This window comes from Ahaetulla prasina, chromosome 2, assembly GCF_028640845.1.
Source record: "Ahaetulla prasina isolate Xishuangbanna chromosome 2, ASM2864084v1, whole genome shotgun sequence".
Taxonomy (NCBI): Eukaryota; Metazoa; Chordata; class Lepidosauria; order Squamata; family Colubridae; genus Ahaetulla; species Ahaetulla prasina.
In genome coordinates, this window is record NC_080540.1 from 195,702,298 (window position 1) to 195,726,413 (window position 24,116).

At 37.6% G+C, this 24,116-nt stretch overlaps 1 protein-coding gene across 1 annotated transcript in view; it reads left to right on the plus strand.

Moving 5' to 3' along the window:
* Nucleotides 1-434: 434 nt before the first annotated feature.
* Nucleotides 435-24,116, plus strand: part of IGFBP7 (insulin like growth factor binding protein 7) — a 37,903-nt gene continuing 14,221 nt past the window's right edge. The window contains exon 1 of the mRNA XM_058168954.1: nucleotides 435-1,005. Coding sequence (XP_058024937.1) covers nucleotides 552-1,005 — 454 coding nt within the window. The 5' untranslated portion in view covers nucleotides 435-551. The remainder of the gene's footprint in view (nucleotides 1,006-24,116) is intronic.

Genomic DNA, 24,116 nt, shown 5'->3' on the forward strand with positions numbered 1-24,116 from the left:
CACTTTTCTTGGGGATGGATAAGCAGCAGGGAAAAAAATATGGCACTTTGTTATACGATATAACTACAACAAGACTACTAAATGCACAAAGGTGAAAAGGTTTGACTTTATCTACAATGGAGTAGTGGATAACGAAGACAATAGAATTAGTTGAGCTGGCCAAATTGACTGCTTTAATTAGAGATAGGACATTGTCTAAACTTAATTATGATTTACTCTTTCTGGGAAACAGAAAACAGAAAGTACGTGAGGTTACCTCTTTCTGGGCCATTTAAACTTAGAAGCCCCCGATTTATTCTCCTCTCACATCCCTTAAACCCACTCACCCCCACTCCGTCTCCCAAGGACACACAAAAAGCCTCTCGCCATCATTTTTGTTTATAACGGCGAGGCTGGGCAGGCGGAGAACGGGGCGGAGACTTAACTCCAGGCTTATATCCCTGCCTCTTTTAACGCAGATCTTGCGCCAGTAATTTAGGTCCCTCGCCAGCCCTTGCCAGGAAGAGGAGTCCCCGCCACCCCTGCCGTCTCCGGCCGAGCCTCTCGCAACGATGCGGGCTATTTGGTGCGCTCCGTCTTGCCTACTCTTGCTTCTCGGCTTTGGCGCGTCTCTGGAGGAGCCAGGAGCTTCCGCCGGCGGTTGCTCGCCCTGCGTCCCCGACGAGTGCCCGCCGCTGCCAGCCTGGGGTTGCCCGCTGGGCAAGGTGCGCGACAACTGCGGCTGCTGCTGGCGATGCGCTCGCGGCGAAGGAGAAGCGTGCGGGAGCGGAGTCTCGGGCGGAGTCACCGTCGTCTGGGGACGCTGCGCGACCGGCTTGGAGTGCCGCCGCCGAACCAAAAGCCGGGGGGCCACCGCCGTGTGCGTCTGCAAGAGCCGCTACCCGGTGTGCGGCTCCGACGGCCTCACCTATCCCAGCACTTGCCAGCTGCGGGCGGCCAGCCTGCGCGCCAAGAGTCGAGGCGAGCGCCCCGTCGAGCAGCGGAGCAAGGGGCCTTGCGAGCAAGGTAGGCAGAACCGGGAGACGGGGGGGAGGGGGCTGCGCATCAGGGATTAAAGGTGAGAAGGGTGGGGATGGGGGTCTGGCGCAGTGAATCCCCGAAGTGGGGCTGTATTCCTAGAGGCTTCCCTCCTCGCTTTCGCTTGAATGTAAATCCACTGCATTCTCTAGGGCTGACTTCGGAGTACGCGCACAGACAGGATCTAGCGCCCTTTGCATAATTTCTGAAGAAGGCTGTTCAAGGCTATCAAGCATAGCAATCCATTTTTTTAAAAAAAGCAACATCCAACCAACTATTGATGGTTGTTTAACCTCACAAAGGATGTTTAAAAAAATGTCTGGATACGAGTTTACGGTAGAATTGGGCACCTTTGGATGGAGTTCAAGTTGGCAAAAGTTGAGTCCCATAAATCAAAAGTTATCTGGTCTTTTCCATGTTGTTATGTCTAATTTTGGTCCTCCAGTCTTGACAGTTTTGAAACAAGTTCTGGTGTTCTTAAAAAAAAGTGTGGCTTAGGTAAAGAGCCGTAATTAAATAAATTTAGGTTTTGGCTGAAATCTTAATTCTTTTAGAGTTGATTCATATATTCAGTAAAACCCTGGTTAGGGCTTTTTGTGGTGGGAGCACCATAACATTGGCTGGCACTTCATAGATGAGTTTTTATTGATTAATTTAGGGCTGAGAATGTTCAGGTCTTTTATTATTTGTCTCCAATGGTTCCTTGTATTTCTGCTAATCTGCATCAAGTTTAACCAAAATTGGGATTTCAATCCCTATAGTCTAAATTTCCTTATATAGTCCTAAATTTCCTTATTATTATCCCTAGGGAATCCTAGGGATAATTTTGTCTGTTACAACCTTGCCTGCTGGCAAACAGGTTCAGCTGAATTTTAAATAATTTATTTCAAGGTAAACTCCAATATTTAGAGTACTGTAATATTTCAGTTCACTGGATTCACTTAATGACTGCATGATTTGCTTAACCACTGCAGCGATTAACTTAACTATCATGTCAAAAAAAGGCTGTAAAATTGGTCATGAGGCATTTAACTACCTTGCTTAGCAATGGAAATTCTGGTCCCAATTCTGGTCCTAAATCATGGACTACCTGTGGTCTTTAAATTGTGTTTTAAGTGTGGTGGTCAGAACATTTAACATATACCAGCATATGTTGTACAGTAGTGGCCAAAATTGTGGAAACCTTTTGGGAAAAGTGTATTTTTGAGGTTTGATGGCTAATAACACCACTTTTTTTGGAGTTTCAAGATAATCATATTCCACTGCTGGAATGGCCTGGGAATAGCCCAGACCTTAATCCAACTGAAAATCTACAGAGCCGACTAAAGAAACTTGTTAGTCAGAAGTGACCCAGAAATAAAACCCAGTTAATAGAAGCAATCATTCCATCTTGGTTTCACATTATAACAGCTACAGAACTAAAAGACTTGGTTTTCTCCAGGAGAAGACATTGTAAGGCCATAATTCATGCTAAAGATTACCCAACTAAGTATTAACTGACGTGATAATTTTTGTATATCTCATTTTTTCTACGTTTCACTTTTCTTCTTTATACTGTAACTGTTATTCTAATAACAAATCCTTCATAACAGCTATTGCATTACATTCTTGATTAAATTATCTTTCCATTGATATATAAGTTTATGGTACTACTCCAAAAAAAATGGTGTTATTAGCTAGTTTTAGAAAATACACTTTTTCCAAAAGGTTTTCACAATTTTGGCCACTACTGTAAAGAAAACCTATCCTTACTTTTTGTTTTTAAGAGCATGAAAAATCACAATTTTGATGATTAAAATAATGATTATGGCTAACTTCTCATGACTTCCAGTAAAAGGTCTTGTAAAACTTTTATAGCAAACCAATTATTCCAAGTATTTATTCACCATTTGCATTAATACACCATGTGGCATTATACCAACTCTTGACAGCTTTTCAAAAGATACCAACATTAAATGAAAGAATTTATTGGTGGTTCTATAATGTTGAGTCTCACATACCGATAAAAGGAAATGGGAGGACAGGACCACACAGGCTTGAGATATGTTTTAAACTTGCCAAAGAACAAATTCCAAAAAAGCAAAATACTTAGCTAAACCTCAGATGACCTTCAGACCCTACAGTAAGATAGAATATTTGCAAATGTTGTTAGTGCTTTAAGTCAAGAGTACTCTAAACAGGAAATCTTGTATTTGTGATGAATAATTTGAGGAACATCACGTCATTGGGGAATAGAGCTTTAAGACTTGCAAAGATAGCAGAATCAAGTTTCCAAACTTATTATCATTTCCATATATCACAGTTGAATAGAAGAGATATAATAACAATAACAATCAGATCTATCTGATCATGCATACTAAGAACCCCCATAAATCAAGATTGTGGTCATCTTCCAGGTGGTTTAAAAGCTTCGTGATAAAGTTCACTTCTTGAGTTAACTGAATTCTTTCAGAAAGAATTTAAAATAGCAATATTAGTGCCTTCATAAATAATCATTACTGTCTCTGGCTAAGGTGGCTATATAACTTCATCAGCATTGATACAAAGAAATATTTACAGTAGCATTGGAGGCAAAAAGAACATTTTCTTTCTCTTAATGACTACTCAAAGAGCTCCCAAAATACAATTTAGTTTCCCTGTCCTATAAGGATGACCTTTTGACAGCACAGGCTTTTTGCTATGTATACAAAATTTGGCAACCCGTCTGAAATAGAGTGATTTAAATCCCTCTCTTTGACCAGAGAGTATTTTTTTTAAAGGAAATTAAAATATCTTTGTCTAGAAAAAACATGCTCAGTAGATGTACTTTCACCTGATACATCAGCTCATGATAATGAAGTTTCGGTAAATCTGTCCTGAAGAGAAACTTGAGAGAGGTTTTCTAAAGTCAAATGAAGAGAATTGATAGTCAGATTCTGGCTTTTTTCCTGGGCAGTTCTGCTCCTTTTTTAAAAAATATTTTTATTTATACATTTTTCTTAACATATATAAGTATTTAGTAAACAGTGTATTGTCTGGGTCATTTTACATATACATAATTCTATTAACCATAATATTCTTTAGTATATAATAATATTCTTCCAGTTTCTAATTTCTACCGTTAAAAAGTATTCTGTATCTTCTTTATCCTTTATCTTTAATGTTAACCTATCCATTTCCGCACAGTCTAGTATTTTTTTGATTATATTTTCATCTGTAGGAGTTTCTTCATTTTTCCAGGATTGTGCAAATACAATCCTCGCTGCTGTCAAAACATGCAATATTAAATATACATTCCCTTTGTCGTAATTTTCTAGTAATATACCTAACAAAAATATTTCTGGCTTTAGATCTATATGTTGTTTTATCATTTTCTCTAACCACGTATGTATTTTCATCCCAAAAATTTTTGCTTTTGGACATGTCCACCACATATGATAGTACAAACCTGATATCTGATTGCATTTCCAACATTTGGCGGACGTATCTTTAAACATATTTGCTAGCTTTGCTGGTGGCAAATGCCACCTGTAAAACATTTTATACAGGATTTCCTTGTAAGTAGTTGCCATTGTCAATTTATAATTTCTGTTCCAAAGTTTCTGCCATTTATCTAGCTCTATAGCATAGCCAAAACTTTTTGTCCATACTATCATTGTTTCTTTCACTTGTTCATCTTCCATTTTAAAGCTTAATAATATATATATTCTATACATTTTCTTTATTAACTTTTCATCTGTTCCCAATAGTATCTGATCAAGTGTTGATGGCTCTTTATAAAAGGTATATGTTTTTACATCTTTCTCATATCTCGGTTGTATTTGCAAATGTGGCCACCATGCAAGGTTTTGTAATTTCTGTTTAATTTTTAATTCCCCTTTCCCATTTAAAATATCTTTATACGTCACAAATTTTTCTAAATTTACAACATTTGGGTGTATCAGTGCTTCCATTGTGGAAAGCCAGACTGGTATTTTCATGTAGGTTTTTTTGCCCTAACTTTTTCCCAAACTAAAAATACAGCATTTCTTACATAATGTCTTTGGAAATATCTATGTATTTTGTTCTTTTCATACCACAGAAAAGCATGCCATCCCTGTTGAAGATCATGTCCCTCCAACAATAGTAATCTTCGATATCTAACATTTATCCATCCTTTCACCCAAGAGACTGTAGAATAGAATAGAATAGAATTTTATTGGCCAAGTGTGATTGGACACACAAGGAATTTGTCTTGGTGCATATGCTCTCAGTGTACATAAAAGAAAAGATACGTTCATCAAGGTACAACATTTACAACACAATTGATGATCAATATATCAATATAAATCATAAGGATTGCCAGCAACAAGTTATAGTCATACAGTCATAAGTGGAAAGAGATTGGTGATGGGAACTATGAAACGATTAATAGTAGTGCAGATTCAGTAAATAGTCTGACAGTGTTGAGGGAATTATTTGTTTAGCAGAGTGATGGCCTTCGGGAAAAAACTGTTCTTGTGTCTAGTTGTTCTGGTGTGCAGTGCTCTATAGCGTCGTTTTGAGGGTAGGAGTTGAAACAGTTTATGTCCAGGATGCGAGGGATCTGCAAATATTTTCACGGCCCTCTTCTTGATTCGTGCAGTATACAGGTCCTCAATGGAAGGCAGGTTGGTAGCAATTATTTTTCTGCAGTTCTAATTATCCTCTGAAGTCTGTTTTTCTTGTTGGGTTGCAGAACCGAACCAGACAGTTATAGAGGTGCAAATGACAGACTCAATAATTCCTCTGTAGAATTGGATCAGCAGCTCCTTGGGCAGTTTGAGCTTACTGAGTTGGCGCAGAAAGAACATTATTTGTTGTCCTTTTTTAATGATGTTTTTGATGTTAGCTGTCCATTTGAGATCTTGCGATATGATAGAACCCAGAAATTTGAAGGTTTCTACTGTTGATACTGTGTTGTCAAGTATTGTGAGAGGTGGAAGTATGGAAGGGTTTTTCCTAAAGTCTACCACCATTTCTACGGTTTTGAGTGTGTTCAGTTCCAGATTGTTTTGGTTGCACCACAAGGCTAGTCGTTCGACCTCTCGTCTATATGCAGATTCGTCATTGTCTCGAATGAGACCAATCACTGTTGTGTCATCTGCGAACTTCAGTAGCTTAACAAATGGATCATTGGAGATGCAGTCATTGGTATACAGAGAGAAGAGAAGTGGGGAGAGCACACAGCCTTGGGGGGAGACTGTAGAGGCCTGGTAGTAAAACTCCCAATCTGGGAACCCAAAGCCCCCATTATTTTTAGATTCTTGCAGCATTTTCAGTCTTATTCTTGCTCTTTTTCCTTGCTGGGAAGTTATATATGCATTTAGCATATTCTCAATTTTTTTAAAAAAGCATTTTTAAGAAAACAAGATTATGCATTCTCTAGACTTGACATTACCAAATAATAGCTAATCCTCACAGCAATCTTATGTAGTTACTGAATCTGTCCGACCCCCAATAAACTGTCAAGTCAATCATGCATTTTTTTTCATTCCCCTTCCATGTACACACAAAATAGATTTATGCACAAACCATGTAATAGAAATAGACTGTTTTATAAGCAGATGCTTACCAAATATATATTTATCTGTCCAGTTGTTTTTTCTTTAATCTCTTACTTCATTTTCGTCTATCTATTCTTTCATCTATAGAATAATTGCCCCCCATAAAAGTATTCATTTAGAATGCTACATAACTTTTCCAAAAACTCAACCCTGTTTTCATCATCATCATTTACTGAAACATAACAGAAAAACTCTCACTACCTACAGATTCCTACAGCAAAGTACATTAAAACAATGAGCCGCAGATACTGATCTCTATCTTTATCAATGGTTTTCATATAATAGTTGTTAATAATATCAATTCAGTAATACTGAAAAGATATAAAATATTCCAACAAAGGGGGAAATTGGCTAATATATTTGATTATAATCATTCCACGGGTAATCCTCACCTAACCAGGTTTGATCTCTCCGGACTTATAACATGAGTTTCTTGGTCATTAAGTTAACAACCCATAGTTGTAAAGCAAGACATCACACGACCACAAATTATGATTTTACTGCCAGCTTCTCCATGGATTCTGTGTTTTGAAAACTGGCTGTGAAATGTGCAAATGACAGATATATGACTAGAGGATGCCCCACCAGTTGCAAAATGGCCAAATCTCAATCACGTGACTGTTGGGACACTGCAGGGGTCATAAAATTACTTTTTTCAGCACATTGTAACTTCAAACAAGGTTGCTAAACAGGGCAATCATTAAGCAGGGACTATTTGCATAGCATTTCTATGGAGAGTAGAATTTTAGTCTCTGCCCAACTAGGACACATGCCTAATTAAATTATAAAATGTTAATTAAGATTTACTGCAAAGTTTATAAGGCTGGATCTTGTTATACAATTTGTAGCTGCATGTGTTATAAACTTGCTAAAAGTCTATGTCTAAATGCTTTTATTATAAGTACTCTTCTTGGTAAGGGTGCAGTAAGGTTCATGAAGCTTTTAACAGTAAGATACGGCTAAAAACAATTCCTTGGCATCCATAGCTATCCTGTGTAAGAGGAAAGTGCAGAAAAAATTAGACCCTTCAGATGTTTTTAGGCTTATTTCACAGGGCTTTTCAAAATGTCCTCTAGCTGTCTTTGGCACTAAATATTCCAGGACAAGTTGTCCTCTAAGTCCCAGAGATTGTTTTGAGTTTTTAAAGTGGAATGCAGATAGACTTATAAGGCAGAATTAGTCAACCAAAGCCGTGTCAGTCTGTGCAAATTAATAGCTCTCTCTTCCCCTCCTATCCCCATATTACAAATTTTCTGCTAATTTTTTCCCTTTGTTTTTGCCTAGGTTTATTTTTATTTTTCATTCTGCTTTTCTTTTTTTCTTTTCTTTCTTTCTTTCTTTCTTTCTTTCTTTCTTTCTTTCTTTCTTTCTTAGTTCAAAAGAACTAAAACTTGATTTTTATAGTTTTTCTTTTGATGAGTACTTAGATGGGAGCTATAGATAGACTGGGAAGTTGGAAAAAAAATTCCAGAGGAAAGTAGTGGCAAACTATTTCTGCATTTCTTGCCAAGCAAATAACATGAGTCAACTTCCATTCAAACAATACTTGGTTTCTTTCCTAGAATCAAAAGCTAGTTGGGAATTTGTTGGGTTTTTTTCTCTGTTTTATTTCAAAAAGAAAGGAACAGTTACTTCCTTCTAGCATTAGACTAGGGACTTGCTTTCAGATGCTTCCATGGCAGGATTCCAGCTAAATGCTAGCTTTATGGGATACTAAGGAATTACTATTCTTCAACATCAGCCTGGGCTATCAGATTTGAGCTGCAAAACTCTGGAGGACCACTACATGACAGCAAAGAGTTTTGATCCAGACTTTTGCAAGAGATGGTAGCCTTAAATTCAACCCATTAGACTTGGGAAAGGACTCTCTTGATGAGCAAGTTGGTGTAGTGGCTAAGATACCAGGCTAGAAACTGGGAGAGAGTGAGCTGTGTTCTTGCCATAGGCATAAAGCCAGCTGGGTTACTTTGAGCTGGGCACTTTCTGTCAGCCCTAGAAAATGAAGTTAGAGCAAAGTACTGTTCCAGAATTCACATTGTTTGGACAAATGAGATGAATGACATAGTTTGAATTCTGGGAAAACTGCAATAGGGGAAGGATGTGCTGCTGCAGTTAAGTAACAGCTAGATATTTATGGAATAACAAATGGGCAGCTGAAAATCCTAAAGACAAATATACAATACATGGATTCTATAGCATATGGCTAGAAACTGCAGATTGGGGTCTCCTAATGCTGTTATCATGGAACAGCAATCTAGCCAGTTTTGATAGGTCATCAAGGGCCACTGCACATATGTGTGCAAGCTGTGCACTGCACAAAGGTGCCATGACATGGGGGGGGGGGCACCAAACAATGAGAATGATAGTAGTCCAGTGCCACATTGCAGAGATCCAGGTTAGGTGTGGGAGAAGCCAATCCACTTATTATTCAATATCTGTCTGTGCGTGCACTGTAAAAGAAAAGAGAGAACAAAGCACCAGGAACCCATAACTGCCACATGATGTGACTTGACATTCCTAAGATACCTTTGTGCAAAAAAATACCTTTTCCACAAAGGTATCTTAGAGGCCATCAGCATTCCTGTAGGTCATTATTTTAGAGAGCCGAGGTGGCACAGTGGTTAGAGTGTCGTCCTTCAGCTGACTGGTAGCCGCAGTTCATCAGTTCAAAACTCACCGGCTCAAGGTTGACTCAGCCTTCCAGCCTTCCGAGGTGGGTAAAATGAGGACGCAGATTGTTGGGGGCAATATGCTGACTCTGTAAACCGTTTAGAGAGGGCTGTAAAAGCACTATGAAGTGGTATATAAGTCTAAGTGCTATTGCTATTTCTAAAAACATTCCTAGCCTTTTTCAGCCTTGGTGGCTGATTCCCCATGCCTTTACTCCTTCCCATTTTAATTCTTTACTGCAATACAAAAGGCTGGACAGAAGATCTTTCTTTGATCTACAGTGTATCAACAACAGTTTCCAGATTAGCCCATTGCCTAACTGAAACAATCATTTAGTTTTTAACATTGCTAAAAAAGAATGTTTTTGGGAATTCTTGAGAGAGTGATTCTGGCTCTGTATACAAATTGTTGGGTTGCATAAATACTGAGAAGAACCTTGCTTGTTAACCTTGATCTAGCCATAAGTAGCACACCTGAAGAATGCTATTAGAAAACTAAAGTAGATCCATTATGGTGAAAAATTGCCCCTCTGTGTTGTAAAATAAGATTGGAAGTAGAAATAAGGATATGTAGAAGGTTGCCTCTGAAAACACTGCTTTTTTTCCTCATATTTTTCCTCACACCAAATTATGCTGTCATGTTGTTTGTTTTCCTACCTGCTCCCAGCTGCCAACCAGTTCCCAATGCAATGTGGAGCAGAGGTGGGTTCTACTTACCTTTACTACCAGTTCGCACTGTGCCCGCGTGCATGCGCAGATCACTTTTGATGACATTCGGGTCAGTGGGCGGAGCCTCCCGCCAGTTTTACTACTGTTTCTATAGAACCGGTCCGAACTGGGGGCAACTCACAATTGCTATGGAGTGAATAACCCTCTATATTGCTAATTACTAACATGTTACTAAGCTAAAAAATGTTGGACAGGTTTAAAGGAAGAAGAGGGGAAAATGTGCCACTTTTAAAGATTCCCGCCTATTCTCTAATATATTATTGTGTATTGTTATGTTTATTAATCCTCTAAGCTTCTCCATTCTTTAGATGTGTTCAGTGACCTTTGCTGAATCAGGGTTTGGATTATGCTGAGTCCACATGCTTCTTGGTTTACATGGTTGCTTCTTTTCATTCTTTAAATCCATGGTGCATTTGCATAGCGACCAAACATTTATACTCTGTAAAAATGTTTCTAAGAAAACAACCCACTTTCTCTAAATCTAACTGACATTGTTTTCAAAAGCGAGTCCAGAGAGACCTCATCATGAGATGTGTTTGCTGGCCTGATTTGAGGAGGCGTTCAAACTGATTTGTTTTCCAGATGCGATAATAAATTCTCACAATAACCAGTCTCTTTAATCCTGTTGCTTTCTTACCAGAAATAGTCCTGTAAGCCATGGAAGGGGGTTGTGGTTTTGGAATAAAAACAGTAAAGAGTTCTCATGAATAGATGAAGGACGAAGAAAGCAAAATAACTTGTGTGTTGGGGACAGTTTTTCTGACAAGGCCAGAGGTGTGTTGACAAAGGTTTCATATCACTCCTTAAGACAAAAGTTCCTGAAAGTTTACTAGAACCTGCTGATAATTTTCAGTCACAACAGTTGAACTTTGTGAATGGAGTCAGTGCCAGCTGCAGAAGTTTGTTCAAGAACTTTGTCCTTTGAATTATAACAAGTTATTGTTTACATGCTTTTCAGTCAAGCTGCAGGAAGCATTCAAAAAATTTCATTTCTGGATTGGTTAACTCAGTGGTTCCCAACATGGGGCCCACACTCCACAGGGGGGCAATTTGAACCTTATTTAAACCAAGTTAATAGCCTTTTAGGCTTCCTCCATGTGAGTAGAGTTCACTTTTTGAGTAAAATAAAAATTATATTACGGTGGGGGGGGCATCAGGATTTTGGAGGTGGGGCATAGCCAAAAAAAGGTTGGGAACCACTGGGTTAACTGAAAGAAACTCTCATCCCTAGCTGACATGGCCAATAGAGCAATCATGGGAACTGCAATCCAGGATGTCTGGATAAATATGGATTGGGGAAAACACTTTTGTTTTCATCTGCATTAGTGAGGACAATGTCCCCCAGCTACTTTCCAGTAATCATCTCACAGGATTAGTAAGTGTATATCCATTAAGGTTTTTTTCTTAAGTCTAGTCATAAAAGTTCCAGATCCACTGTATATTAGTGCTAACCTTAGGCTTCAATTAACAATCGTATCAGCAGCACAATATTTTATTTTATAATGATAGGCAATGGGGATATTACTGAAGTCAGTGTAGCAGTTGGCGTCAAACCGACACCGTTGCTGTAAGATTCACTGAGCAAAAGAATTCTAGATGTACTTTGAATACAGATAAATTGTAGAGAGGAAAAGACTTCTAGTAGCTGAAGCCAGAGCTTGGTTCTAAGAAGTTGAAATTCTGCCTGTGGTCCATTAGCCATGGATAGAAAGTTATGGATGGACTTCAGGTGGTAACCAATACTATACCCCAAAACATACTACTGAAATTTGGCAGAAAAGCAGAATTTTGGGTACATTCTTAGTATTTTGCAGTGTTTTAAGAGAGGAAATGTGAGAATCCTTAAAGATTGAGAGATTGAGTTGTAGACATTTTACCCTCAAATGCAATGAGCTATATGCAACAAAATTTCATTTTAATGTATGCTGATTAGTATACATTCAGAGTGACAATAAAGTTATTCTAAGTCTTCTAAGTCTAAAAATACTGCCTAAACCTACATTCTATACTCCCTTCAGTTGAATCTAAACAGCTTGACTTAGTAAAATAAAAGTATTGCACATTCTCCATGTGTATTGAACTGTAAAGCCATTAGGGTTAGTAAGGTCTTAATCAGAAATTCAGACCTCTTTCCTGGGAATCACACTTAAAATTCCAGTAAAACTCCTTCATGCAAGTATACAAAACTTGGATCCAGCGCACTATGGTATGCTGTTGATTGGAAGCAGCTTAAATATCTTCCTGCATTATTATGAAAGCATTCCAAAGGGGAAAAATATGGTTATTTGGGGCTATTTTTCCAAGTATTAAAAGCATGATTGTCATCCTCTTGGGACGGGAAATGAGACTTATGGAACAATTCCACAAGCAGCAGGATGTTAGTAGAGCGCTGACATCCTGTTGTGTTCTGCTCAGAGCCATAACTGTAAAAGGCTAAACTGTACTGTGTCATTAGTCGTTCTTCTACTGTACAGGACACATTAAAGGTGAATCTATTCTCTGGCACTAATAATGACCCTTCTGTGACTCTGTTCACCTATGCATTGCAGAAAAGCATCTTTTTTCCCCCCACTTTGCATTTATCATCTAGCAGGAGTTATGAAGGTTCATGCTTGGTTGATTCTTCATGTTCTCTTAGGTATAGGTTATGGTATGGAGAACTCAGATGAATGTATTCAGTTACATTCTTTCTAGACTCCTAATTGAAAAGCTAATTTTACCTGAGCTGGGTGACTTCCAGCCAATCAGTTAAATCAGAGTTAAAATGAGAGTGTGAAAAATCAACCATCTTCTCCAGCATGAATCAGTAATTTATGCAATGAAAATCTACTTCATTCTAAGAAGTGATTGTAAGACCAAAGGAGAAGAGAGAGGCACACTTCTCTCTTGTTGTGCACACACCACAATCAGGAGGAGGCACACCAAAGAACAAATCACGTATTAACAATAAAAAGTAAGTATTGCAGGCCAACTCTGTCTTCAGCCTGGAGTTTGATCCTGAAAGGGTTCGAGGTTGACTCGGCCTTCCATCCTTCTGAGGTCGGCAAAATGAGGGCCCAGATTGTGGAATTTGTCTTGGTGCATATGCTCTCAGTGTACATAAAAGAAAAGATACGTTCATCAAGGTACAACATTTACAACACAATTGATGGTCAATATATCAATATAAATCATAAGGATTGCAATATAAATCATAAGGATTGTTAACAGACATTTCTCCAGTCCTTGAGTCAGCAGAAAAGTGAGCTGCCTAAAGTGCTAACTCTTGACTCCTCAGCCCATTCTGCTTCAATAATAAAGCCAGCCAGGAATGTTGTTTTTACAGCTTCAGCATGGGACAGATTATTTTATTTCATTCCTTTCCTAGGCTTATGTGCTGCCTCCCCCATATCTGTTTCGTTGCAGCTTTTAAAACTACCACTCAGTAATTAGGTAAAAATAAGATTCAACAACAAAATATCCAACACCAAGGACTGTGATGCATGTAGAACATAAACTCCAAAGGCCTGCTGAAAAAGCCAGGAGAGCCTGAGCCCATCTGATATCAAAGAATGTTCTGGCAGATGTTCTTCTAAGCTGGACAAGACACCATTGCTGATTGATGGAGACATGGGAGTAGAGCACAGCCAGCACTTTCCTGCTTTCTGCCAGGGGTACTTTAAGTAACAGTGAATCAATCAATCCTTCCTTCCTTCCTTCCTTCCTTCCTTCCTTCCTTCCTTCCTTCCTTCCTTCCTTCCTTCCTTCCTTCCTTCCGGAAATAGATATACTGAAATACTAGAATTAGTAGAAACTTGTTATTTATTTCCTGTGACACAGGCATATATATTATGCCCTTTGTAGTTCTAACACAAACATGCCACATTGACTAACATCCTGGACTTGTAATATATATGTTTTGCTGCTGTAAAAGTAGTTTCCTTTTAAGATCTAAATCCTCTATAAATCCTTTTTCCTCCCATCCCGTTTCCTTCAGGAATTGCCATGTAACTATCTTCTTTCGTTCCTTCCTTCCTTCCTTCCTCCCTCCCTCCCTCCCTCCCTCCCTTCCTGGTGTGGATGCACCTCCTCTGTCCTTGGAGGCCACCACTCTGCACATCTCCTATCAGGGTCTGTCTCATTTTAATGAACTACTCAGGATGAGAGCAAGAACCATATTTTCTTGAAAATGTTGCTGGAGTTTTGAAGCCTGCTGCTCCTCTTTTGCAGTGATCCCAGGACTGAGTTTTGCCAACCCCAATACCTTTTTTTTTTAATTCATGAGGCACAAGCCCAAGCCATGAAAACAGTATCGCTGACAAAATACAGGGTACTTTTCCTCACAGCAGAAACCACCAATTTTCCAAACTTCAAGGAAACAAGGGAATAGCTTCTAACCATTTTTTTTTTGCTTAGAAGTAGCTGTATAAATACCCAATGAGAACTTGGAAAACACTGATCAGGCATTAGGTAAGCAGATGCCTCCAAAGAAGCCCAGAGACCCATCCTTCCCACAGCCCAAGCCAGCATAAAGCAGAAGAGTACTCCACTCCTCTTCTTGCAAGGCTGCCACCAGACTTGAAATTTTGGGCCTGGACAACCTAGAACTACACCGCCTACGATCTGATCTAAGTTTAATACACAAAAGTTTCTGCTACAATGTCCTACCTGTCAATGACTACTTCAGCTTCAACTACAATAATACACGGGCAAACAATAGATACTCATAGTAAATCGCGCCAAACTTGATTGCAGAAAGTATGACTTCAGCAACAAGAGTGGTCAATGCCTGGAATGCACTACCTGACTCTGTTGTTACATCCACAAACCCCCATAATTTTAAACTTAAACTGTCTACCGTCGACCTCACCCCATTCCTAAGAGGTCTGTAAGAGGGCATGCATAAGTGTACCAGCATGCCTACTGTACTGTCCCTGTCCTACTGCTTCCATTTATTTGTACTCATTTCTTATGTTTATACTTATACTTGTTTATGCTTATATGTTTATATATTATGTTTATACTTATACTTATTTTCTCATACATGCTTGACAAATAAATAAATACATACATAAATATATAAATAATCACAGAGAAGAGTGCCCAGTGAGAAGGTGGGAGGGCGTATAACCACAACAGTCTTAGAATAGAATAGAATAGAATAGAATTTATTGGCCAAGTGTGATTGGACACACAAGGAATTTGTCTTGGTGCATATGCTCTCAGTGTACATTCTATTCTATTCTATTCTTAAGGGGCTAACCAAGCCCTGATTCCATCATCACAAACTGTAGGCAACTATGGAGATGGCCTTGAAGAAGGAATTCAGCCACTATTAGATGAACACCAGCTATATGTGGGAATGACTTTGGGAGACACAACACTGTAGACAGTGTTGTCTACAATTAGACAACATTCAGATAAGAGGCAGCTGAACCTGGAGGAGGAATGGAGTGTGGCAAACATCTCAGAAGGAACCCTTCTTAGTTTCTTTGATTGTAAAGGATAGAAGGGAGAGATAAACTTTCAGACTTGCAAGACTCTGTTAATATAAATGTACAAAAAATATAAAGCTAGTATTCTAGATGTGCTTCTTATCTAAGGCTGACACCAACTTAGTCCTGGAAGGGAGGAAGGAGTAAGAAAAAAAGTCAAGATCCATCAACCTTTATTCTCTTTGGAATAAGTGGAGAGGGGGGAGAATCTGTCAAACTTTCAAGATTTTGTCTTCATATTCTGCATCAATAACAGAAAACTCAGTATGAACCCAAGTTGTCTTGCTTCTGGCTATGGATGAGATGAAAGCAACAGTATTGTTCTTTAAAATAATTATTGAGACATCTTTGGGTCACCTTAGTAGGAATGAGGACAGGCACTTTGTCTATCAGCATGTTTCTGAAACTATGCTCCACTCAGCACTAGAGCTCCCCAAAAAACCTGACATTGTTCCATAAATTTTAATTACTTTCCCCATGAAAAGTGGATTTTCAACACTCACTACAACTAAGACCAGGTAACCAAACAGGTAGAATGTTGCAATGACTGCAGGGCTTCCATTAACAAATGAATCATGCATAGTTCATATTAAAGTGTTAATGATGCATACTTTCATCGTTTAATATGAAGCATCCATTTATTTTAAACGTTTTCTTATTTTTCCTCTTTTTACAAATCATTTAATGTTCTCATAAAAAGGAGAATGTGCTTGGTGCTTCTTTAGTGTCGAAAAGTAAAAAATAGCAATCTATTTGGAAACCAGAGTTATAGTAGACCTGGCTTAACAATATACTAATTTCACTATTAAACATACATTGCCTAAGTAACAGTGGCCGAAATGCTTATTATAGGAATATAACAGCCCTCTGGGGGAAATGGGTATACTGTAATGTTCACCATACAAAAGTCACTAATTTCAGAGTCCTGAGAATTTCTCGGTTTCCCAGACTTCAACTATGCATATTTTAATTTCCTAGAGAGATCCCAGCAGGTCTGAATTCCTTTCTGCATTGAGAAGACTATACAGTAGATCCTAGACTTCCTTATGATTATAGAAGGAATAAGAAGCTGACTCCAACTACTAAAAGTATTTCAAATGTCATGGGGGTTGCATTGAATTTAAATTAAATAGAACTAAATGTATAGTTTTCAGCATTCATTAATATTTCCATCTAGTTCCCCCAAAATCAAGAGTTTTAGAGATATGGCAAAAGAAGAACAACTTATGCCACAACTCTTTCCCCACAGCTGAGTTGACGGGCCATCCATCAATCCTTGTCAGCAAACTATACCAACCTAACATTTGTTGTCATCACTGAAGATTACTTTCCTGAGCCCGTGGTCTCGGCCTTGGCTTGCTGCTGAATGGTGGCATTCTGATGTTGAGGTTGTAGAGCAAGTTAAACAAAACCATTTCTTAAATGCTATAATTGGCAGATAGTCTTCACAAAGGGCTAGATGGCAGGATTAGCAATAACCAAAACTCATCATTTGGACAAGCCTGATAGATGACCGATCACTGGGCTGGGGAGTTGCTCAGTAAAGTAGAAAACTTCCACTTTACCATTTCCTTTCTTTGGTTATTCCCTCAAGGAAAATGAAGGTAAGGAGAAGGAGAGTTGTACTAGATGGAATTGTGTGAATAGGTGCCAGGAAACAAATGTTCATTACAGTATATCCTTTCTCTTTTTTTTTTCTTTTTTTTAATTAAAAAAGTTTTACAACAATTAAATTTTTCCCCCTCCCCCCCTCCCTCCTAAACCCCCCTCCCGCCCCCCGGACTTCCCGGAGCAAACACAAGGTATAGTTCCTTAAACAAAACAGTCATACATTAAATTTTTTAAAATCTAACACAATTATAATCTTTCTCTCTCACATAACCTGACTTCTTCCATTAAAATCAAAAATAACATCCTTCATTCAAAAGCAATCCGAAATTTCTTAATCTGATATCTATTTTGAATATAATCAATCCAGTTCTTCCATTCATTTAAATATTTTTCTTGAGTACTGTCTTTCAAGAAGGCTGAGATTTTAGCCATCTCAGCCAAATTGGAAACTTTCAATATCCATTCTTCTATTGTGGGTAATTCTTTTTTCTTCCAATATTGTCCAATCAACAGTCGTGCTGCTGTTATTAAGTTCAAAATCAACTTAGTCTCAATCACTGTACAGTCCGTTGTTATTCCCAAAAGGAAAAATTGCGGTAGGAACTTTATCTTCTTCTTCAGAACATTCTGCATAATCCACCAGATTCTTATCCAGAAAGACTTAATTTTCTTACAAGTCCACCATACATGAAAATATGTAGCATCATCACAATTACATCTCCAACATTTCGCTTGCATATCTGGATACATACATGATAATTTCTTAGGATCTAAATGCCATCTATAAAACATCTTATAAAAATTTTCCTTAAATTCTGCGCTTGTGTAAATTTAACATTTCTAACCCAATTTTTCCCATGTTTCCAACATTATTGGTTCTTGAATATTCTGTGCCCATTTTATCATACAATCCTTTATTAAATCTCTTTCAGAATCTATTTCTATCAACACAGTATACAATCTCTTTATATGCCCCTGAGTTTGATTTCTAATTTGTTTAACCAGATTTTCTTCATTTTGAATGATACCAATTTTCTGATCTTCTTTCCATCTAGCCTTTAACTGTCCATATTGAAACCAAGTATAATTCCTCCCTTCTTCTTTTAATGTATCCAAAGATTTTAGTTGTAAATTTCCCCTCTCATTGTATAAAAGATCTTTATAAGTAATCATTTCTTGTTCCTGTTCTATATTTATATTCTCTACTGCGTGCCGAGGACATACCCATATAGGAATTTTGTAATTTAACTTATAATAATATTTTTTCCAGACACGCAGAAGAGAAATTCTCAACACATGATTCTTAAAAGCTTTATCTACTTTCTTATCATACAATAAATATGCATGCCAACCATATAATAAATCATAACCTTCTATATTCAAAATCCTTTCCTCCGTCAAATTAAACCAATCACTTATTACCGAAAGAACAACTGCTTCATAATACAGTTTTAAATTAGGCATTTTTAATCCTCCTCTTTCCGTGTATCTTGCATTATTTTCATTTTGACTCTCGCTTTTTCCTTCCCATATAAATTTATTAATTCCAATCTGCCATTCATCCAAATTTTATCTTTCTTAATTATTGGTATCATCTGAAACAAGAACAAGAATTTAGGCAAAACATTCATTTTTATAGCTGCTATTCTCCCTAACAAAGATAATTGTAATTTTTTCCAAGTATTCATTTCCTTCTGAATTTTTTTCCATAACACATCATAATTATTCTTATACAATTTTCCATTTGATGAAGTAAGAAAGACTCCTAAATATTTAACCTTTTTTACAATTTCAAATCCTGTTATTTCCTCTAGTTTTTCTTTCTGGTTCTTAATCATATTTTTGGTTAACACTTTTGTTTTATTTTGATTCACTTTAAACCCTGAGACCCTTCCATATTGATTAATTACTTCCAACAAATATACACTGAATTTATAGGCTGAGTCAACATAACAACCAAATCATCTGCAAATGCTCTAACTTTATATTCATATCTTCTAATTCTAATACCCTCTATCTCCCTTAACTCTCTTATCTTATCCAATAAAGGTTCCAAAGATAAAATAAACAATAAAGGTGATAAAGGACACCCTGCCTTGTTCCTTTCGCAATTTTAAAACTATCTGTCAAACTACCATTAATTATTATCTGAGCTGTTTGCTCTCCATAAATTGCCCTAAGTATTCGTGTAAAACCATTTCCAAATTGCATTTTGTCTGTTAATTTAAATAAAATTCCCAATGCAAACGATCAAAAGCTTTCTCTGCATCCAAGAATATAAACGCTGCGGAATCTGATTTTTCTTTTCCAAATATTCCAATAAATTCACTATCTGCCTAACATTATTCCTCATTTGTCTCCCTTTTATAAACCAGACTGGTCAGTGTGAATCCTTTGTTGTACAATTTCCATTAACCTATTTGCCATTATTTTTGCAAAATCTTATAATCATTATTCAAGAGTGAAATCGGTCTATAATTCCCAGGCTTAGTACAATCCTGATCCTCTTTTGGTATCAATGAAATAAAAGTAGTCCTCCATGATGGTGGTACCTCCTCCCATCAATATCTGATTAAATAACTCCATAAGTGGACCAACTATCTCATCCTGTAACTTTTATAATATATTGCTGTAAGTCCATCTGTGCCTGGGGATTTCCTAATTTTAATTGCTTTATTACCAAAATAATTTCCTCAGAGTTATAGGCCGATTCAACTCTTCCCTTTGTTCATTAGTTAAACCTTTAACCTTATATTCTTTCAAATATTTATCAATATCCATATTCAATATTGTATCTCTGGCATATAAATTTGTATAATATTCCAAGAAAGCTTTTTAATTTTATCCTGTTGAAATCGCACTTTACCCTTGTATTCAATTCCTTCAATAGTACGTGCTTTCTGTCTTTTCCTTAACATATAAGCCAACCACCTCCTGATTTATTGGCATTACAAAAGTATTATGTTTAGCATATTGTATATTGGTTGCCACCTGATCTGCCATTAACATATTAAATTGACTCTGTAATATCTTTATCGCTCAGTAGTTTTTAAATCATGTGGATTATATACCAATAATTGTTGTTTCCTCTGAATTTCTCTTCTAAATCCCTACGCTGTTTTTGTAGTTTTCTCCTCTGTCTACTATTAATATATATCAAATTTCCTCTCATAAAGCTTGCTCAGCCCCACACCATTTCTATCAAGTTCCTTTCCCAAATTATAATCAAAAATTCTTTCATTTGTTTTTACATTGATTTACATTATCCTCATATCTAAACAAATTTTCATTTATTCTCCATGATCTTCTTCCACCTTCATATTGCAACTCCATCCATACCGGACTATGATCAGTTAAACACCTTGGAAATATCTTTGTTTTCCTAACCCTAGAAAGCAAGTCATTGGTAATTAATATAAAATCAATACGTGAAAAAGATTGATGCCTGTCCGAAAAATAAGTATAATCTCTATCATCAAAATTCTGCCTTCTCCATATATCTTTCAACTCAAAATCTTCCATCAAATCAAAAAAAGATTTAGGCAATTTTGCATGCATAGGAATTTTCTTAGAAAGAGTTCTTTTATCTCTTCTAGTGTCCATTACACCATTCCAATCCCCTAATATAATAAATGTTTTATAGTCCCAAAAGTCAATTTTTCATGTAACAGTTTATAAAATTTTCTTGTTGTTGATAAGGTGCATATATGCCAATCACAAGTGTCTTTTTTCCTTCTAAAATCAATTCAATAGCAATATATCTTCCTTGAATGTCCGTTTCAATTAATTTACTTGATATATTTTTCTTCAAATATATAACTATACCATTTTCTTATTCGGAGCAGAAGAAACAAAATGTTTACCTAATTTCAATTAATCAAATATTTCTGATCTGATAATTTTATATGTGTCTCTTGCAAACATATCACATCATTTTTAAATTGTTTCAAATAATGGAATATTTTTCTTCTTTTCTGTGCTGAATTTAAACCATTAACATTCCATGTCAAAAATTTATTTGCCATCTCTGGCCTCTTGAAGCTTCTGAGCAATTAGCTGAAGACCCTCACTTTCGGCTTGGCTCCTCCCACAGCTTCAGTAGTAGAATCCCGTTCCTGTCTTTGAAGTCGTTCCTCCATCTCCTTACGCCTAATAGCTCCCCTTGTCACTCTTTGTTCTTGAGATTGTTCTTGAGGTACTGATATCACAGGTGCAGTTTCAGCTTCCCCACTCTGTTTCTCTTGAAGACTTTTATCCACTGTTTCTACATCCACTTTCAATACATTAAAAAGAAAATCTTTTGCTTTCAATTCAGTATCAATTCGATATCTCCTGCCTTGAAAAAATACTGTTAAACCAATTGGAACCTCCCATCTATATTGAATCTGATGCTTCTTAAGCTCTTGTGTAAAAAACCTAAAATCCCTTCTATCCTTTAACATTTTAGCAGGGATCTCTTTCAAAACCAACACCTCCTGTTCTGCTATTTGCAATTTCTTTTGGTATGTAGCTTGCAAAATCTGATTTCTTATTGTAGAAGTTAAAAAATAAATTACAATATCTCTTGGGAGCTTTTTCTGCCTCGCTACCCAAGAATTAACCCTATATGCCTTATCAATTTGAAAATCAACTTCTCGAGGGTCCATGCCTAACATTTCAGCTAAGGCTTCTGATATAACTTTTTAAAGATCTTCTTCCTTCCGGTCTTGAAGACCCTAATTCTCAAAGCCTTCTCCAACGCTCTATATTGCAATACCACCACATGATCCTCATTTTATCCACTTTATTTTGAAGCTCTCCAACTTTATTATCCAAATACTGATTTGCTTGACTAATTACTTCCACTTTATCCTCCATTACTTCCAAATTTTTTGCCAAACCTTGAAAAACCATCAATAAATCTTCTCTAATTTTTTTATTAGTCTCTTTAATTTCTTCCCTAAGTTGATCCTTCACACCATGAATATTATTCATAATTTCTTTAAATCGCTCTTCAGAAACTCTATTCTGTTCCTTTAATATATCTTCTAAATTAGTTTCAGACCCCCTTCTCGTCATGGGAACTTTTGGTGGCTTAGAAGCCATTTTAATTTAAGTAAAGTCTCTAATTAGAATTATAAAATCTCAAAGTCTCAAAAGTCTCCAATTAAAGTTGTAAAATAAAACTTTCACCTTGCCTCCTCTGGAAAGCTTCTATTCAGCTAAAATCCACAAAGACGAACTTCACTTTCTCTCACAAGCAGCCTCCAATCCACTTCCTCTCAGACGCCATTTCATCCTTCACTAAGTTCAAGTGAGAAAAAGTTTTCCCCTTTTAAAAAGGAGTAGAAGTCAGCTCTCTTCTTGCTTCCCCAGTAATCGATCACTTGTATTTGTCCCGTCTGCTTTAAGTTATTCAAAATGGAATCAATTGAGCAGAGGTGGGCGTTTTCCTCTTGTCCTGCTTAATTAACAGGATCGAGCCGAGTCTGGAGTGAGGCTGGGTTATGCAGGCAGCCCTCCGAGACTCTGCATAAGAAAGCAGAGCCCCTGGGGCAATCTTCTGCTATCCAGCCGCTCTGGCTAATCTCTTTCACCCAGAGAAAAGCTTTGAAGCTGGCTAACAGCCGTTCTCCCGCTGTTTCACCAGCTTTTACAGAATCTCAGTTCGGGACGCCATTCCAGGCGTCCTCTCGGGGAAAACGAAACCACCGGAAGCCCCAGTATATCCTTTCTCATTGTGTTCTGTGCTGTAATAATAAAACAGAGAGTAAACTGTCCTCAGCAACCCTGGAAAATCACTGATTTCTAGAAATGAGATCTGGACAGAGGACAGAAAGAGAAGAAAACCAGTACTATATTTATATATTAAAAAGGTAAAGGTTCCCCTCGCGCTTACGTGCTAGTCGTTGCCGACTCTAGGGGGTGGTGCTCATCTCCATTTCAAAGCCGAAGAGCCAGCGCTGTCCGAAGACGTCTCCGTGGTCATGTGGCCGGCATGACTCAACGCCAAAGGCACATGGAACGCTATTACCTTCTCAGCAAAGGTGGTCCCTATTTTTTCTACTTGCATTTTTACGTGCTTTCGAAACTGCTAGGGTGGCAGAAGCTGGGACAAGTAACGGGAGCTCACCCCGTTACACGGCAGCACTAGGGATTCGAACCGCTGAGCTGCCAACCTTTCAATCGACGAGTTATATTATCAATACACTAATGGGAAATGCTGATGCTTTTAGATTTCTGTTGTGTCCAAAAAAATTTAACTGGCACGATTTCTTAGTCTAAGACCAGGGTCTCCAACCATGGCAACTTTGAGCGTGGTGGACTTCAACTCCCAGAATTCCCCAGCCAGCAAAGCTGGGAGTTGAAGTCCACCAGGCTCAAAGTTGCCAAGGTTGAAGACCCCTGGTCTAAGAATTCCTTCAGGCCAAGAATTTCTAATGGACCTTCTGCTCATTGAGGTTCTTCTTACCAGAGTTGCTGGGAGCTAAAATGGGGCTTTGTGGACTCATGGTGTTTTGTGCTATAATTTGTAAATCATTTTGAGCTCTTGAGAAACAGAAACATAAGCCATTTTTACAACACAGTCTTCCCTAAATAATTGTACAAACAATGTATTGTACACACCAGAAGCCCTTGGACTAAATTTTAGCAGAGAGTGAAATATAAATGGATGCTGCAGAAGATTCAGCTTTTCATTAGACTTTTTAAGTAGGGAGAGGGATGCCATTTTATTTTATTATTATTTTATTTTATTTTTTGAGGCATGAGATGGCTTTCATCCAGCCCTGCCTACATCAGTCATGCTTTCTTTTTGAGGATAACTGACTGAGTACATGTCAATATTAGCAGTTTCTTCTAAGATGTTTACCAAAAATCTTAGAACTAGGTCACTTTGCTTTGGTGAAAACCTCTTCTCTCTCTTAGATAGGACTATCTGACTCATGATATTTGGATGCTTTCGGTTTGCAGCACTTTATCCTCTGCTGAAAACTGTGGCCGCTTTGAGTGGGAAGGTCTGTCTCTTCTCATGGTAATAATACACCCCAGGGATATTTCCTCGCTAGAGCTGA